At 34.8% G+C, this 13,307-nt stretch overlaps 1 protein-coding gene across 1 annotated transcript; it reads left to right on the plus strand.

The window, feature by feature from the left end:
- The first annotated feature begins 3,451 nt into the window (after positions 1-3,451).
- Positions 3,452-4,878, plus strand: LOC143540249 (uncharacterized). Its single transcript, XM_077033360.1, has 5 exons — positions 3,452-3,628; positions 3,701-3,773; positions 4,002-4,433; positions 4,476-4,544; positions 4,619-4,878. The coding sequence occupies exons 1-5, from the start codon at positions 3,452-3,454 to the stop codon at positions 4,876-4,878; spliced, it is 1,011 nt and encodes a 336-aa protein (XP_076889475.1).
- Positions 4,879-13,307: the final 8,429 nt, after the last annotated feature.

Here is a 13,307-nt window from a genome sequence, read left to right on the forward strand (position 1 = left end):
CCATTCAAGCGCATACCACCCCCAAACCGATGGCCAAACCAAGGTTGTGAATAGGTGTTTGGAAACCTACCTTCGTGCCTTTGTCTTTGACAAACTGGCCACCTGGGAACGTTTTTTGTTTTTGGCAGAATTTTCCTATAATACCTCCTACCATACCTCCATTAACATGTCCCCATTCAAAATCATTTGCAAAATCGTGAATTTTAATTTCCAAGCCAAGTTAAATAAATTTCATAATAAAATTTGTTTAACTAGTAAAATTGTTAAAAGACCTAACTCATTTTCGTAGGAATCATGATTGCATTTAGCGTATGCAACAAGCCCTTTAAACCCCGCGGTAGCCCGGGTGGACGAGGGAGGTCTCGTGAGGGTTTATAGTGAACTACACCCACAAAGTTCAAATACAACAAATATATACACGTACCTGAATCAATCGTAGCAAAGTATGAACGCACCTTGGGTAGCTGCAACTCATGTCAAGATGATTCTTTACTATAACATTGCAAACTCCGACTTTTCCATGTGTGGCATCCCCACACTTGGCTTTTGCTACAATGGAACACTTGAAAAATAACGGTTGAACAAACTACAAAAAAATAACATAAAATACTAATTGAAAATAAAATCCGGGTTGCCTCCCGGTTAGCGCTAAGTTTTTGTCAAGGTCTTCAGCTGGACCGTTACCTGGTATGACGTTTACGGTGGTCTAAGCGGGCACTTCCCTACCGAATTCCCTATAAAAGCTCGGTAGTTGACACACCTCGGCTCCGCTTCTTCCTTCATGTTCAAGATGTTTGATAAACAATTACGGGTCAGTGTGAATGAACATTTACCTTCAGAATTTCCAACATACGCTCGGTAACGATCATGCCGAGCCCACACACTCTTTCTTATCTTTGAAACATCAAATATTGATCGGGGCTGAACCAAGCATTTTCCTACTGAGTTTCCCATGTAAGCTCGGTAAGTGACATGTAGGACCCACACCTTATTTCTCATGGTTAATACTCGTGAGACCGAATACCAGGCCATTTCATCAAATTTTGCTCAAGGTCTTCTAGACTCAGCTTTCTTTTTCTTGAACTTGCACTATTTCCACCAACTTCATTTATCAGTGTGACTAGTATGGGAGAACAATTAGGATTCACATAGTTTACTTCAATCACCAGTCTTTCAAAGGTTGTTATGTCTTCAACCGGGTCTAAACTTTCAACTTCATGCCTAAAAAGATCCGAACTCTCCCATTTTATATCCTCATCATCAACCACAACTGATGCATTCATTGGCTCTTCGGTAACTAGAGGAATTGGTGTGGTATTATTCTCCAAAACCATATCCTCAAATTCATTCTCTGAAATATCAAGAACCTCTTCTGTCACTTCCTCATCAACCATGGCACCACTAGCCAACTGCTCCCAATCTCATTTCATTTGGGCCACATCTTCAAATAGTTGACTCATCAGTTCATCTTGGGCAGCATTATACGTTTCTTGAAGCTCCAACCTCTGATTTAAAGCCATATTTTGAGCCTCTTGATTTCTATTATGAGTCTCTTGATATGCCTTCATTTGCTTCAATAACTCCATAATGTCTTGAATAGATTCGTCTTTGTTACCCGAGGAATCTTCTTGGTCTTGCGGATAATTCCTTTGATATGTACAACATGATTATAATATTGAGGGTGTTCTTTGTATATCGGTTGGGGGTACTCATCATAATAGTAGTCTTCCTCCTCTCGGTAACTTACAAAAGTTGGCGTTTCATGTTCATCACTATCATATTCACTTGACTCATAGTTGTGTTGATAATCTAGTGGAGGTGGTGAATAATTATGGTACTGCCAGTTACGATCCTGCTGATTGAGGTTCCTTTGGTTATAATTATCTGGATTGTAGAAGCCTTGAGAGCTTGTTGAAGGTGGTTCATGATATGAATGTGGATGGTATGAGTCATCATCCTCCACGACCTTATATCCTTCATGTGGGTCATAGACTCGGCTCCACGTCATCTTGAGTTACCTGCACACATGAGACACACAAATACCAAACGTAAAACTGACAAAATAAAACTAAAAGTAAACAAAACACTAAACTAGCACTTTGCACGTTGATTCCCCGGCAACGGCTCCATTTTGATCAATGTCGAAAGGTCAATCAAAAATATTTGTAAAATACCTTTACTAGCTAGGGCAAGTAAGGTGTCGAATCCACAGGGAATCAGTGGAAAGTGCAAGTGGAACTCAATTTCTATTATAAAAATACTTAAAAGTGGACAGACGATGTCAAGCGGTTTAAATGAGTAGTTTGTAAACAATTATGTGAAAATAACCAAACTCCAGGGTTCGGGTTTCGAAACAAGTTAGGAAATTGATAAACTTCTTTGGACGTTTTCGCGTTAAAATATGTAAATCAAAAGACTTAACTATTGGCTATGTTGATCGTCAGAACTGAATCCGAACAATTGACACGGCTTAATGAAAATCTAATTGATAAATGGTTTTACTTGTTGAAACACAAAATCAATAATATGGTCAACGATAAACGGGTCAATGACGAAAGAACTTAATACTAATTATTGATGACCACAAATCAATTAACTGATAAAAGATTAAGTAATCAATTAATAAAAACCGTTGACGCACAAAATCAAACACAAACAATTGATCAACCGAATGATTGATCAATTACAAATCCAAAGTTAAAGTTTTAGAATATCAAAACCTAACATGCAACTCAACCCTACACCCGGAGATGGTTATGAAGCCTTTAGCCTTGCATCTGGATCTTCATGCTCTTGATTATGATGTTGGAGATGGTGTTCATGGATCAGTCTTGTGATTAGGATGAGTATTGGTGGTGTAAGATGGCCTCCAAGAAGTCCCAAAACTGATTATGAATGAATGGGGTTGACCTTAGGGTTTTTGGGCTTAAATATGGAAGAAAAATCACCAAAATCCCTTTTTCCGTCAGACCAGACCGTAAGCTATGGTCTGGCCACCGTAAGCTACGGTCTGGAGACTCTGCTTTACGGTCTGCCAGCATAAATCTTGTTTTCTTCGTAGAATCTTCGTTTCAACTCCGTTTTCCTCCCCGTTTGCGGCCACGTATTCGTATTTCAATTCTCTATCATCTTATGGATCATCACTTTCATTTCCACTCCATCATGAATGCTCCAAATTAGCTTCTTTAAGCTCCGTTAAGCTCCGCACACCTGTAAACATAAAACCTATCAAAGTATTTGTGTTCGATACATATAAACAAGTAAAACACACAATATAAAACACTTAAGGCACATTCTTTTACCCACACATCATATAGCTAAAGACTTTTTGGCTTTATTCAAAGCTAAACCTCTATGGAAAGGAAAAGAGATCCAGGATGCAGTCAAAGAGAAACATAAGGTGCTTATATGTAAATGGTTGGCTTACAATGCCAAAAAATGTGCATTTAAGATGCTTCATGGGTCAATAAGGGAGCACTACAGTCAAATTAGGTCTTACTTGGCAGCTTTAAAACAATTCAATCCAAATTCAACCTTTGAGTTGGTGACTGCTCCCCCAGGGTTCAATAACCAGGAGCCAGATTCAAACTTGGAGACAATCTTTAGGTTTTTTGTGTGCTTTGATGGGGTGAAAAGGGGGTTCTTGGCTGGTTGTAGGAAATTTTTGTGCTTGGATGGTTGTTTTTTGAAAACATTTTAGGGGGTGTTGTTAGCTGCAATTGGGAGAGATGCTAATGACCAAATGTACCCTGTGGCATGGGTTGTAGTTGAAGGTGAGTCTAATGATAGTTGGGAATGGTTCATGGAAGAACTAAGAAAATGCCTAGATGTCTAAGATGGTGGAAAGGACTGGACACTTATGTCTGACCAACAAAAGGTAAGTCTTTACTTTGTTAATATGTAAGAAACAAGTTGTAAGTTATAGATGTCTAAATTGATTATGCAAACTGAAAATATGCATGGATTAGTAAATTTTGTGTCTCTGATTTGGAAAAATGCAGAGCATAGAAACTGTGCAAGGCACATCTATGCAAATTGGAAAAAGATGTTCAAGGGTAAAGATTTGAAGATGTATTATTGGCAAGCATGTAGGGCTTACAATGAGCCTGACTTCAATGATGCTATCAAGGGGATGAGAGACATATCAACTGATGCAGTGGAGGCTTTCATGAAACAGAATCCTAATTGCTTTGTAAGGTGTTTTCTTAAGAATAATACATATTGTGATGTCATAGTGAGTAACATGGCTGGGACATTTAATGGGACCATAGTTGAAGCAAGATCTATGCATATTATAAACATGTTAGAGACTATCAGGGTATCAACAATGACCAGGATAATTACTAAGCATTCTGAAATGTTAGCTCAAGATGTGGTTGTGTGCCCAAGGATACAAAAAAAACTTGATAGGGGAAAAAAGTGGGCTCATAAATGTACAGTGTTCCCATAAGCATATAATGTGTTCCAAGTTAAAGATTTCGATGAGGATCTTGCTGTGGACTTGAATAGCAAAAGATGTTCATCTAGAAAGTGGGACTTAACAGGTATGTTAACCATTAAAGATTTAGATATGTTGACAGGTCTTGCATATGTGTATATAAAAATTATTTTTTGACAGGTATACCATGCAAGCATGTGTGTTCAGTTGCTGGGTTTCTTGGAAGAAATGATGAACAATTTGTTGATGAATGTTATCTTACGGAGACATATTTAAGGACATACTCACACACAATTGCAGCAACTGCAAAGAAACTGGTCATAACATTAGAAGGTGTACAAAGCCTAAGACTCAAGCCACATCACAAACTAATGCAAGGGGAAGGTCAACAAGGTCAACTCAAGTCACACGTGAAAGTCAACCAACACAACAATCAATAGGTTCTATGAGGCAAAGGGGGGGGGGTGACAAAAGAGATGTCAAGTCAACCAACACAACAATCAACAAGTTCTAAGAGGACAAGGGGGAACACAAAGGTTAAAGGCAAGGAGAAAGCTACTTGATGGAATCTGGTTTGCAGCCAAGTGGTTAATGTATTTTGGAATGTTTAAGTTTGGTTAATGTATTTTGCAGACATGTGGTATTTTGTAATGTTTATGTATGGAATGTTTTTAATATGTACTGTGTTTAATGTATGGAAATTATGCAGACTTATGGTATTTGTATGGTTAATGTATTTTGTAGACTTGTGGATATTATTAATTGATTATTAGTTATAGCTATTTTGATCAATTTTATGAACTTAATATGGTATGGGCATTATGGTCATTTTGACAGTTAGTTTGGTCAAATTTGTGGACTTAATCTGCAATGGGCATTATGATCATTTTGACAGTTAGTTTGGTCAAATTTGTGGACTTAATCTGCAATGGGCATTATGGTCATTTTGACAGTTAGTTTGGTCAAATTTGTGGACATAATCTGGTTTGGTCAAATTTGTGGTTCCTATCTGCACATCTATATCACATGTTATGCAGTAGGTTTGGTCATTTGTGAAGTTAATTTGATAGGGGCGTTATGGTCATTTTGACAATTATTTTGGTCAAATTTGTGGACATACTCTGGTTTGGCCAAATTTGTGGTTCCTATCCGCACATCTATATCACAGGTTATGTAGTAGGTTTGGTCATTTGTGAAGTTAACTTGATAGGGGCATTATGGTCATTTTGACCAATAAATCTTTTCATTTGGTCAATCTGATATAGAGTCAGTGTTTTCATTTGGTCAATATGCATAGTCTTTTATTTTAGTCATTTGGTAATTGGTCAATATGGTGCATATAGACTCATTTGTCATTTGGTCAATATACATAGTCAATATGTGATTATTGATAAGTATGTCATTTTGGTCAAACAAAGAAAGTCCATATGTGCATATACACCATGTGCAGATAGATCATGTTCTTGTATCCATATATCCATTTACATTAACAGATTGCATAACAACATTAACATTAACATATTTTCACACACTAACATAAACAGATTATAACAACATATTCTTGATAGCCAACGGGTCCCAAGGAAACAGATTGCATTCCAACACAAAGTTTTCACACAAATAAAATCCACCAAAGTGCTATGACAACAATTGCTAAACCTAAAACACCATTACTCTTCCAGTTGGACTTTTTCATTGAGAGTTGAAGCTTCAAATTCTTGTTCTCTTCTTCTAACATCATGTACTTTAACTTTAAATTTTCTATTTGCATCTCTTTTATTTCTTGATCTTTTATTGAACTGCATTTCTTTAAGAAGTCATCATAATCTTCTTTCCACATGAAGAATTTGCAGTCTTGATTCTAGCCATAAAGAAAGAATTTGTAGTGTTGATTCTAACCACAAAGAAACACTTTGCAAAATTAAACTTGGAAGCTAAATAATGTACTTACAGGCCATAAAGGGAAACTGTAGAATTCATCCCCATTTCGAGAACTTCTGTGACCAGCAACCCTACGAATTGAAATTAAATCGTGTTTGCAGTAGACATTGCCATGTAAATCAAGTTTCAAAATTTTAGGGTTTTTCTTATGAGCAGATGTACAAGATGATGATGAGCTCATTGTGATCAAATTTTAGTGTGATTAATGCTTGAGAGTGAAATTGATTCAATTAGGGCTTTAGTGTAATTTGGGGATTTTGATGTATTCGAACGTTAGGGATTTGGGAAGTATGTATAATACACAGCCGGTCCACGTAGGATGCACAGTCAGCTGTTTTTGACAACAAGGATGACACATCAGATTTTAATTAACGGAGTTTGTAACCCGTTAGTCGCGGACCGGTGGTTTCAACGTATGTGAAAGTTGGGACCGTTGTCAGCCAAAATGATAGTTGGGACCACCGCCGACAAAAAAAAAAGTTGAGACCAATAAAAACAATTTTCCTAATATTTATAAGGGTAATATGAAATTAATCTTATTAAAAATAATTAGTTTCTAGTTGTTTAATGTTCTAAAATGCCTAACCGGTCCCTAGCCATAGTTAATAACTGGTTTTAGTTTGGGCTAGGTTAACCGGTCAGGATTTGCAGCTTCAGTGAATGTGAACACATCAATGCCGATACCAGCATAGTTGTTTAACGGGACAAAATAACCATCGATTCACTTGATCGGATGATTGGTATGCTGAGGAGGGATTTTTGTTTCAGCTGGATACAAGTTGGGTTAGAGTTTATTTTAGGCTGTCATATTAAAATTTGGGCCTTATACTTCGTACGTTATCTTTACATATCAAGTTAATGAAGTTAAAAGATTAAAGGATTTTTTGGACTCACAGGCTGGATGTCATACTAAATGTATTCATTGATACAAATTTTATATCTACATATTAGTCTACTATTATAATAAACAAAAATCATTTTTGTGCCACATGACATTTAATTGTCTTATTTTTTGCCAAATGGCATTATTATTGCTTTACTTTTAAAGTCATTAATATCTAATTAAAACAATTAATAAATATTTTAAACATTCCATATTAATGATTTATTTATAATTTTATAGTAGTAAACAAAGTAAAAAAAAATTAGAAATATAATAATGTACGTAGAACTTTTGAAACTCATTTTAGTGTGTTTAAATTTGTTTTGTGTGTTTTAAGTTTATGATTCGTCGTTACTTTAAGCAATACAAAAATGGTTCATCTCATTTAATTATTTTTTACTATTAATTTTATATAATTAACTTTTTTATACGTATTGATAACTTTTGCTAAAGTAACGTAATTCAGCACTTAAGGAGAATGGTAAATTGATGATGATGACGCATGTCATTACTTTTTCTTTCAGGTCTAATAATTATGTGCATTTTTTTGTCACATGTTAACTGATAGTGAAATTCATTGTCACAACTTGCATCAACTAGAATTTTAGGCCAAGTTGATATAGAAAATGAGTTGTTTTGATCCTAAAATACAGTGATGTCATTGTGAGTTTTGTTTCCTTGATGATATCCATTTATATTCATGAAACAAAATTCATATCTTCTTAAGAGAGTATCCTGTCTCTTATAGGCACTCATTATTTTTTTAAAATCATACAAGTTAAGGTGTCATAAAGTATTAAATTGACTATTATAGATGATAGGAAAACGGTTGTAATTATGGGTGTTGCAAACCAATTTTATACAAAATCATTGCAAGGAGTAAGAGCATGAGTAGGGTGTTTGAAATACTAATACGTTTCTTTTAAGTTGGTATTTTATTATTATCATTTGTTTGTGTTCTATCTTCTATACAATAATCTCAAAATTGTTTGATATGTGAGAGGAATGATGGTTTTGTTTTCAATGAGATACTTATTTATTGGAATAAAATCTTTGCAACAATTTTTTACTCTGATTTACGTAACGGGTCATAACAAGTTTCACCTGAAACATACCCACTTTTAGTATGAGTTGGATCATTTTGGGCAAGTTAAACTTGTATTCGACCCTTTAAGTAAATGGGTCAAATATGCTACTTGTGTTCTCTTATAGCTGGTAAAAAGGACTCAGTCGACGCAGCGCATAATAACCGGTTTAGTCAATCGGCGCAACGCATAAGAACTGGTTTGGTCTATACAAGTTGGGGTCAAAACTGGTTATTTTAATAAAAATGTAACTTTTGGTTCTGAACTTGTTTTCTTTACACTTTTTTTTTACATTTACACACAAATATAAAACTCACTATAACTGTTTAGTTTCTTGTATGTTGTTGGAGTTGAGTAAAATGTGTCAAAATCATCTAAAATTAAAAGTTTAATAAGATGACATGTTTGAAACCGATTTTTTTTTTTGATAAAATGCCTATAACTTTATTAGTATTACACTTTTTTTTGCCGATATTACCGAAATATGCAGCTCCTCTTGCTTTTAATTTTATAACCTAAGGTATGAATTAAAAAAAAAGCATGAAGTAAGCCACACACGTTTATTTTTTGTTGGTTATGGATGGTTAATAATTAATATCATTAAACCCTCAATTTAAATCATTTGGTAATTTTTTTTCACCGATAGAAACAATTGCAACTGTTAGCTCAGTAGCAAGGTATGTTAAAACTAACACAACAATATACTTAGAAACAGTTTTTTTTACATTTTTCAGCTCTTGTGACTTTTCAAGAGTTTTGATGTGTTTTTTGTACATGATTATTGCAACTTGAAGAAAACATAATCATATATTAATAAAATGACTGAGAATTAGTTTTTTAAATCCTTATAATACACGGATTTATAACCTAGTTATTAAATAAAGACTAATAGATTTTGAAAATCCAAACTATAATTCATTCTTATATTTGACAATGTGACCAAAGTAACAATTTCAAATTTCACTTTTGCTGTCCAGGTAATCTAACTAACAAAAAAAGTAAAACAGTCCACTCCAAAATTTCATTTGTAAGTAAAAATCACTTAATTTTTAATTAGGGATAGACATAGTTACTTCTTCGTGATTGTTTATGGCAACAAAAGTAGAAGTTAGCAATGTTATCGTTCACTCTGCAGGTATAGATTCTTATCTATTAGCGAATAATAGTTTTGATTATTAAAAATAGTTTGCCTTAAGCTAACATAAAATGATTGTATGAAACAACTTCTATGACTCAACGGCTCAATCCGTCTCGACTCCCTTTGACGGGTAAAGAAAAGTTAGCATTTCTATCGTATTCGCAAATGTTTTAACTTACTATCCAGCACATAAGGTAATATTTGGATGGACCAGCTTATTTTTTTTCCTACTCAGTTTTAAAAATTCAAAAAATCAACACCTGTCTTTGAATAATTAGGACTAATTTGACTTTGAAACCTTTGACCAGAAAGTAGAACATAAAAGTTATTTTTTTATGAAATTTGATCTACAATAAAACTAACAAAAAGAAAAAGATAACAAAGTGCAAATCTAATTTAGACAAGCAAATGGATTTCACATCAGGACTTTGACCAACTTTGAAGTCAACTACTCAAGTTTCAAATAAACTTTATTTTCATACTCCTTTTGGAATTCAAATAAACTTTATTTTCATATTTTCAAGCTTCTTTTGCTTCGCTCATGTATGGGAGTCGCCAAGCTTTTGTTCGGTTTGAGAACGTGCCAACCTATGTATGTGGGGAAGCTGTTTCTATATTTGACAATGGTCTTCGAAGGGCGATTGAGGATATCGTGGTTTGTGGAGGTCCGTTCTTTGGGGATCTCCAATGGAGGTTGGCATCACTTCCCACCCGTTATGGGGGGTTGGGTCTCTGTTCGGCCGAGGATGTATCTACATATGCTTTTGTGGCTTCGAGAGCACAGTCGTGGTGTTTGCAATACCATATTCTTCGGGGTTGTGATATTTATGGGTTGGACTCTGATTATGGGTGTCCGATGGATCGTTTACGTACTTCACTTCCAGATTTTGATCTTAGCGGGTTCTCTAATAAGGACACCGCCCCCCCTAAAGCCCAACATGTTGTGGCGAGTGCCTTATTTAGTGGAATCGTCAAGAGTTTAGAAGTGAAGTTTGATCTATCCCCTCGCCAAAAGGCGGTGTTTGAATGCCTTCGGGCTCCTCGAGCTCAGGATTTTCTAACGGCCATCCCCATTGAAGGATTAGGCCAACGTATGTCGGGTTTGGAGTATCGGGCTATCCTTAAGTACCGGTTAATGATCCCCATGTTCCCGACGGATGAACCTTGCCCAATTTGTCGCAAGGTCTGTTTGGATTCTTTTAGTGACCATGCGGTGCATTGCAAAGAATTGCCTGGCTTTAAATACAGACATGATCTGGTTAGGGATGTTCTGTGTGATGTTCTTAAACGGGCAGGGATTTATGCTAAAAAGGAGGCCCCTGTTAACTTTCTCACGGATCCTCTTGAAGGGAGGTCTACTTTACGACCAGCTGATATTTTTGTGTTCGGGTGGGCAGGGGGGAAACACGCCTGTGTGGATCTTACAGGAGTGTCTCCTCTTGTTGGGCTCAGGGACCATGGGTTTGTTGTGGGTCAGGCTGCGTTGAAGGCTGAATCGGGCAAAGTTGTTAAACACGAGAAAGCTTGTTTAGATAATCAACATGTCTTTCTACCATTTGCCTTTGATACATTTGGTTTTCTGGCTCCAGAGGCTGTGAAATTTTTGAGTAGGGTTCAGCGCGTCGTACACGGAACCTCTTCAGCTTCTAGGTCCCAAAGCTTCGTTTTTAGCAGGATTGGCTTTGCTATTCAAAAGGGGGTTGCGGCGCAGCTTGTTGCCCGTTTGCCTGCCACTTTATTGTAATCGTTTTATAGTAAATTATATAAAATAGTTGCACTTGTGTTGTTTCTTAAAAAAAAATATTATCTACAAGCACTCTTTTGATGACCGGGCTCGACTTGCCTGACTAGTCGGACCAGAAACCAGATTTGCACGTTTGCTTTAGCCGGTTGGATCGATTCTGTTAGTTCTGTTTTTAATATGAATTTAGAAATGGTCTTTTAGCATTCATAATATAAGAGAGAGGCAGAGAGCATTCACAAACTCTAAGGGGTGTTTGGGATTTCTTATTTTTTGCCTCCTTTATTTTTGGGATAAGTAAAGTTACAATATTTTAACTTTTCAACTTATCCCCTCACACAATAAGTATTTTCAAACACTTTTTTTAACTTTTCAAAAAGTTATAAGTTGGTTAATATAAGCAATCCCAAACACTCCCTAATTAATAGATATTAAGAATGCATTCTAAAATATGAAATGAATACATCTAGATTCATTTAAACTCGATTAATAAAATATTTAGGATGCATTCTAAAATATAAAATAAATACATCCAGATTCATTTAATCTGTTTTTTATTTATTATAATTATTATTATTTTTTAAATTATTATTTTATCACATTTTATTAAGTGAAAAAAAATATATTTAGTTAATGCTTTAAATATAACTAATAACTACATACTTATATTTAACTATATATTTAATACAATATTTACATTTTATGTAATATGTTATATTTAAAATTAATTATAACGTCATCCATAATGTATCTGTCCAACCAATAGATTAATTCAACCACCTGTCAAGTCAAATTCAATACTGTCTCTAAGGCCTCAATTCTATTTATCAATTCATTATTTAAGTTGTTATTTTTATCTTTATTGGTATAAAGCCACTCGGCGTATAGTTCATCAGGAGAGATTTTTTCTAATGTAAACAACGATATTCAAGTGAATATCTTGGTAGTAATGACTGTAATGTTTCAATGGGTTTCAACCATCCTACCCAATCGAGAAAAGAAAACTACCACGAGCTCCACTCAAACACACTCAGCCATAACAATTAATGTTTGCCTATGATTAGTGATGCTGAATCAATAGCTAGAAAAGAAAGAGGAAATACGTGTATGTTGAATATGACACAGTGGAGTCAACTCACAATCAAGAACTTATCTTGATTATATTTGCAGAACAAGGAAAAAAAACTTCTTTACCCTCTACCTTCTGTACGAACAAGAAGGAATAAATAATGACTTCTTGGTTTGCACTAAAACCAAACAGAGGACTATACGTTGCTTTGGGCTGCACAATTTTAATTTGCAAACAAGATTATTTTGACAAACAATAGAAACCTTCGACTCCTTTTTATTAAGAAAAGACCAACTAAAAAACTTAATAAAAACACCAAATACCAAAGGCTTATATAGATATCCTTTGGCCTAGTCCTAATCAAACTCAAATACATAATTTGAATCTAACTCAAATAGGTTTAGGATAAGACTAACTTAATAAAAATAAGACAAACTTATTAATAAATAATATACGAATTATTATTTAAATCTCCGTCAGACCACCCCATGAGATTTACCGAACCGCCCTTAAATATCGTCTCGTTTAACAGTTTAGTCGTTTAAACTTAAAAAGAATTTGTATTGGAGTTCATCTTGGTTCTTGTTACTCTAGTAGCGAATGTTGTACACCATCCGTTACATAAAGAGTCACTTTTGGTTTTCCATTGTTTCCCTTGGGTTTTACTAAACAACCCTGTACCCACTCCATACTAGTTTTACTAAGTGCATATCTTGGCTTTTTTAGAATTGTTGGTGATTTTAGTGTCATAAATGTTATTTTATATATACATTCAATCCTCAATTAACCGGGTCATCCCAACATTGATTGGATCAGATACCGGGCTGTTAGCAGCTTTTATTTCATCATAACATTTTTAAATTTGTTGTTTCGTTTACTTTGAGGTTGGATGATTATCTCACTATGGGCGTATTATGTTCATTACCTTTTCAACTTTTGATTGAATCCATATTTTATAAGATGGTGTTCATTAACATTTGTTATAAAGTAATACCAATATACTTTCTATATA

This window comes from Bidens hawaiensis, unplaced genomic scaffold, assembly GCF_021521415.1.
Source record: "Bidens hawaiensis isolate Kalapana, Puna unplaced genomic scaffold, B.hawaiensis_p1.1 tig00012184_1, whole genome shotgun sequence".
Lineage (NCBI taxonomy): Eukaryota > Viridiplantae > Streptophyta > Magnoliopsida > Asterales > Asteraceae > Bidens > Bidens hawaiensis.

Bases quoted from the DNA above. Each gene is read 5' to 3' on its own strand.
- LOC143540249 (XM_077033360.1), top strand. From the start codon at position 3,452: ATGCTTCATGGGTCAATAAGGGAGCACTACAGTCAAATTAGGTCTTAC. The intron at 3,774-4,001 runs GTGAGTCTAATG...GGAAAAATGCAG, and splicing joins GGCATGGGTTGTAGTTGAAG to AGCATAGAAACTGTGCAAGG. The intron at 4,545-4,618 runs GTATGTTAACCA...ATTTTTTGACAG, and splicing joins TAGAAAGTGGGACTTAACAG to GTATACCATGCAAGCATGTG.